Source organism: Castanea sativa, chromosome 7 (assembly GCF_040712315.1).
Source record: "Castanea sativa cultivar Marrone di Chiusa Pesio chromosome 7, ASM4071231v1".
Taxonomy (NCBI): Eukaryota; Viridiplantae; Streptophyta; class Magnoliopsida; order Fagales; family Fagaceae; genus Castanea; species Castanea sativa.
In genome coordinates, this window is record NC_134019.1 from 1,169,900 (window position 1) to 1,175,899 (window position 6,000).

The following is a 6,000-nucleotide window of genomic DNA, read 5'->3' on the forward strand; positions in this document are numbered from 1 at the left end:
AAATTGCCGTATTACCGTATTAGTGTCCGTGTCCGTGCATCATAGTTCATAGCTTGATGCTAGGCCAGCCAAATCTTCATTCTTTATGCCAACAGTTGCCTCAAGTTCCATAACCCTTAGAGATTGGATTGCAGAGGTATTGTCATCCAAAATCCTTACTCTACGAATGCCATATTCGTGGCAGAGAGGAAATGCTTCAGCTGCCTCAGGTACGTTAGTTCCAGACGTTCCATACACAACACCTGCATATATATAAAATATCGGCTTCTCTGCAATGCCATTATTGTTGTGATTAATGGCTGCTACAGCCAACAGAATGAACGCAATCCACAAAGATGCCATCACTTTTTTATTTTATGGTAGAACGCCTGTTTATATATGCAAATACATTAATAGAACCCCATCAAAACAATAGACAAAAAACGAGAAAGAAAATTTTTATTCATCGTAAAATTTTATTTTCGACACTACATTAAAAAAAAAAAAACACTTTTTGTTTAGATTATATTCCACAATGCCCGTCTGGTGAGCAAAGAGAGAAACGTTTTATGCTTTTACCCTATTTATGTTTAGTTAGTGATCAGCTAGAACAAAGTTATCAGAACTAGTCATTTAGTACCCTCCCAATCCCACAGTGGCAGCCGAGTGACATGCATGTTATATATGTAATTCAGATGATCGATCAACAAACGGCTATTTTATTTCTATGGTAGAAATAAACATACCATAAAATTTGAATTGATGTCTCCATTTGAATTAGCCAATGGCAAGTTCCACAATTCTACATGGTTGCAAACTTTTTGTTGTAACTATTACATCATTTATGATATAGTGACATCAATCAATCAGTCATTTCAATGCCTACATCGTTCATCTTATTTTTTTGACATTATTTTTATAAAAAATAATAATTTTTTTTGAAAGATCATGATGAAGCTTCGAGTTTGGTTTTCTTTTTATCTGATACTAGGTAGATTTTTGAAACATAGGGTTTTAAAAAGAAATTTGTTCGAATTTGGGTTTCTGTAGGGCACAAAATTTTTTTTCTGCAGTGCCGGGTTTTGTGTTTTTTTATTTACATTGTTCAAAAGGGCTGCACCTAAGTTTGTATAATATTAATTGTTTTGTTTGTTTTGTGCCTTTTCTACATTCCATTTCCATGGTTTTATCTCCCAAAAATAGAACAAAAGCTGTTAAGAATATTGTCTTTTTCTTTGTTGTGGTTTGTGTGGACCACATGACATATCCAAATACAAAAAAAAAAAAAAAAAAAAAAAAAAAAAAAAAAATACAGAACATTTGCACAAAATCCACATGATATATCCAAATCCTAGAATGAAGTAAAAAAAAAAAAACTATTTGATGGAGATGAACCCAAACTCTGCCTTGTTCTTACTCGGTGTAGTTGCACGATCAAACCCCAACTGGTTCTCTGTCCAATCTCTCAGGAAAGACGCATTGTAGCCTCTAGATCATCGTCTGGTAAGCACTATAGGTGTGGGAGTGTTTTTTTTTAGAGAGGCGCATGTTTGATCTTTCGTGGGTTGTGTTTTTGATAAGAAACTTGTTAGAGTAACGACAGACTATGAAGTGGGTAACCGATTGGTAACAAAGTGAAGCACAGGTGGATAAAGTGTAAAAAAATAAAACAATAGATAAGTAAGTTAAATTTGAGACAAATCATAAGTGCGTCAAGTGTAATTCCCACCAATGGTGGAGCTAAGATGATAAAACTAGGAACAAAAAATGGTGCATGCAATGACAAGTCAATAATTGCAATTGGCATCTTCTTTTCCTGCTGCTAGCCTAGAGCTGAGAGGTACGTATACTGTTATGGTCCATTGGTCACTAATCACAACCTTATCTTCACTACAAATGTGAGAATATGAAAACTTTTAATTCCTTCTTGCTTCGCTAACACGTACTACCTCTCTCTTACGAATATTCCTATTCTTATTCATCATTCCGTGTATGGGTGTAGTGCCCTAAGTCTAACCATAAAGTTGGTAAAAGATCCACTTCCTGTTAGCACAAGCCAAAACCCATTCTAGGAAAAGGCATTAGCTAGCTAGGAGGCTTCTGATTGTCCAAAAAAATTTGAATCTGCGTCAAATTTACCTACATCAGTCACCAAAATCAAAATTAAAAGCATAAACATCAGAATCTTGGGAAAAGCCATTTTAAGCACCTTTAAGATGACAAAAGTTTTGTAGCTCAACTAATTGACACATTTTTAGTATTTTTCAAATAGAACACCCTTAATCTTCAACTTTTGAATTATATATATTAGCATGTTCAATTTAGTTTTCAAATGCTAGTATATATATTTACTTATTGATTTATATACAGTTTTTTAAAGTTTCTTTTTTTTTTTTTAGGTAAAATTTTACTTTCACCTGTTTTTAGTAAATAAAAAAATTATGAAAAAATAAATCTAATCGGGCATTATCTGTGCTTACTAACATATATTGCTAATCGGGTTCAACAAATTAACAAACAATTTTGTAAACCAAATTATAGCAAGTATTATAGTGTAGTTATTGACTCATAGTTTAAAATGTAATCTATAATATATCTTCCATGACCAAACATAAGGTACAGACAATAATAATAGTAAAAAAAAAAGTCTTTTCGTTCCAAAATTTTGCAATTGAATAGAGAAATAAGAACAAAACTTATGTTCAGTACGTTAGGTACTATTTCTTAAGTTTCCTTATTAAAATTCAACTATATATTTACTTAACTAAAAAGTATGCATCTATCCTTTAAGAAAAAAGTTATATAACAAAATTTTAAAATGAAAATCTTAGTAACAACACCTACTACTGTATCTAATTCTTATCCGGAAAATAAGGTTGATCCATTCCTGTATGAAAATTACCATAAAATGAAAGAACTTAAGAGTCTTACCCGTGGGAAGAGGGGCATTCCTAATATCCACACAAATTTTGCTTGGCTGCAATTCATACAAGTCGGAAAGACTTGCAGAGAGACTCCTTTTTAGCTGTCAAAATGTCTTCTTATGCTGTCTTTTGCACCCTTTTGCACCCTTTTCCACGTGCTTGTGGACCACATCTTGATATTTTCTCCAATCTCCACCGTCTATGGAAATTTCTTACGGACTTCACTCCCTGACTAAGTACGTTCTTACTTACTTAATCTTATCCGGATCCGATAGACTATAAAATAACATGCTTTGGGTCAATTATATACTGTACGCAATTATTCAAATAATAATACGTACTGAGGGAGGAGTCTTTTTATTTTTATTTATTTTCTACAATCGGACATTAATTAATTAAGCTATTGTAAGGAAGGAAGAGTAATGCAAATTGATTTTGAGGATATTTCCGATATGATGAATTGGCTACATTGCCACTATACATTATATATCTTTAATTACTCCAATTAAATTTGTTGAGTGCACGCAAGAGCTTGTTATGTGGTAAAAGAACACAGGCACACGTACAGCTAATTCATTTCATGTGGAAAAGATGATTTTCTTCCCACGCGAGGGATTACTCAACTGGTAAAATCTCTGATGGTTAAATAAAAAATCTGAGGTTTAATCTCTACATACATAAAAAATTGATTAGTGTCTTAGTTTGATAATAAAGAGTTATCATTAAGAGCAAACGCCATAGATTAAAAATCTTTCTCAAAAAAAAATTTAGCACTTTTTCTTTGTAGGCGTAATACGTGGACTCTTGCCTATTTTCACAAATAATTAAGCAAAAAACTAATCCAAACCTGCATGCTTCTTTGTTTCCGATGATCACGAATCCAAACTTCACCCGCAATGCCCTAGTCCGGTGATCAGTTTTTTTCAATCACATTTTTCTACTTTCGATTTTTTTTGCCAGAAAAAATGTTTTATATAATTAAGTGTTAATTGATACAACTTATTTTTCAACATTTTGAAATTTCAGATTATTTTTAAAAGTAATACCTAAAAGAAGTGAAATTTAGAAAACATGTACCACAGTAAATGCGAAAGATCTTTCAAACAAAAAGGGACTTATTGTTGTTTTGTGGAAAAAGATAACAACAGACATGGAACACAGCTAGCTCAATATCTGTCTGTTTCTTCCTGTAGTTGCCCGTGAAGTGCTGCATGGGCGTATCCAAATCAACGAAATTGCTACGCACAAAAGATATCCATATATCCAAAGTTCTATATAATTGACACCAAGACCACCTTCCTTCAAACACACTCTAAAAGCTAAAAATATAGGCTTATCTAATATTTGTGAGGATGATACTTCCCTTATTCTTCATTTTTTGTCTCTTCAGCAGCTCCCATGCTTCTGTGCAAGACTTCTGTGTTGGTGACCTCAAGGCCCCTCAAGGCCCTGCAGGCTACTCTTGCAAGGACCCTTCAAAGGTCACAGTGAATGATTTTGTTTTCTCTGGCCTAGGCATTCCTGGTAACACCTCAAATCTTATTAAAGCCGCGGTGACTCCAGCATTCGCTGCGCAATTTCCTGGTGTCAATGGCCTTGATATTTCTTCTGCTCGTCTAGACTTGGCACCTGGCGGAGTTGTGCCATTTCACACACATCCTGGAGGTTCAGAAATCTTGGTTGTTGTGCAAGGAAGAATCTGTGCCGGGTTTGTTTCGTCAGCTAACACTGTTTACTTTAAAACCCTTAATAAGGGTGACATTATGGTTTTCCCTCAAGGATTACTTCACTTCCAAATAAATGCAGGAGGGTCTGTGGCTATTGCATTTGTTAGCTTCAGTAGTGCAAGCCCAGGTCTCCAAATTCTGGACTATGCTTTGTTTGGAAACAATTTACCTACTGAATTGGTAGCAGCAACTACTTTCCTTGACGCAGCTCAGATTAAAAAGCTTAAAGGTGTTCTTGGTGGAACTGGTTAAGCTCTTCGGAGATCATCTACCACTAAAAATGTTTCCAGAGGTTCTCTTAATCAATTTCTTTTTTTGTTTGTTTTTCATTCCCATGGTTTCTTTGTCATGATTGAGAAGGCCTGTAAGAGGATGGTTCTTCAAGTCAGTAGCAGTAGCAGTTTCTAGCTAGCTAGCTAGGTTTATTAATAAAAAGAGTCTTGTGAGTGAGTGATTTTTGTGTTGCTTTTGGAGCTTTGATTGTAGACTTAATGAGTGCATTTATGACGAGCTCGATATTTATTGTGTTCTAATTAAATGGGATATACTTATAACACAAGCTCTAAGATAGTCGGTGGCAATTTCTATTCCAAATTGCTTACTAAGAATATTAACAACAAAATTCTGTAGGGAGAGACCATTAAAATCATCATAGTAGAAATTTGGCGATGATTATTCTACATATGAGGAATTGCATTTGAAATCTTAAATTATCCACCATCAAATTCGATAACCTTATCAACTATTTTGTATGGTCCAAACTTCTTGATGGGTCACGTATTCTAAGAGTCATTCCCTTGCAACTTTTATTTAGAATCCTAAGTACTGCTTCAACGAGCTCAAGAGTTATACAGGGACAAAATCCTGTCATATTTAATTTGGTCACAATCCAAACTCTTTCGAGGTAACCCCATTAAGAGCATGTCAACATAAACAAACAACCCCAACTTGACACGTTCCACCACTTTATTCCAAGCAACCTTGTTAGGGGGTGAAGACTGAGACTCGACTTTAGGAGTGGAACATGGCCCAAAGGCTATCGGCGAAATGTGAAAGGCCCATTTTGCTCAAAGTCTAAATTGCATCCAACAAAGATTATAATAAGGCTCCAAAAATACCTCCTACAAAGATAAGTTAGCACAAAAGATGACCCATCACAATAAGTGTTTAAATAATAGTCTAGCGGTAAGTAAGAGAAACATGTTGTGGTTTGTTGTGGTTTTGTCACGGATTGCCAAAGGGAGAGATTGTTAAGACATATGTGGAACATGTTATGAACATAGGTCATTTAGAATTGGCTAATTCTTTGACAAAACTCACTTTACTTGTATTTGGGTAGATCTAGGATGGTTTAAGACTTCAAGAAACAT

At 34.5% G+C, this 6,000-nt stretch overlaps 1 protein-coding gene across 1 annotated transcript; it reads left to right on the plus strand.

The window, feature by feature from the left end:
* Positions 1–4,071: 4,071 nt before the first annotated feature.
* Positions 4,072–5,080, plus strand: LOC142643062 (auxin-binding protein ABP19a-like). Its single transcript, XM_075817598.1, has one exon. The coding sequence runs from the start codon at positions 4,256–4,258 to the stop codon at positions 4,880–4,882; it is 627 nt and encodes a 208-aa protein (XP_075673713.1). The 5' UTR covers positions 4,072–4,255; the 3' UTR covers positions 4,883–5,080.
* The last annotated feature ends 920 nt before the right edge of the window (positions 5,081–6,000 follow it).

Excerpts from the sequence above, each read along its gene's own strand:
- LOC142643062 (XM_075817598.1), top strand. The coding sequence starts at position 4,256 with ATGATACTTCCCTTATTCTTCATTTTTTGTCTCTTCAGCAGCTCCCAT.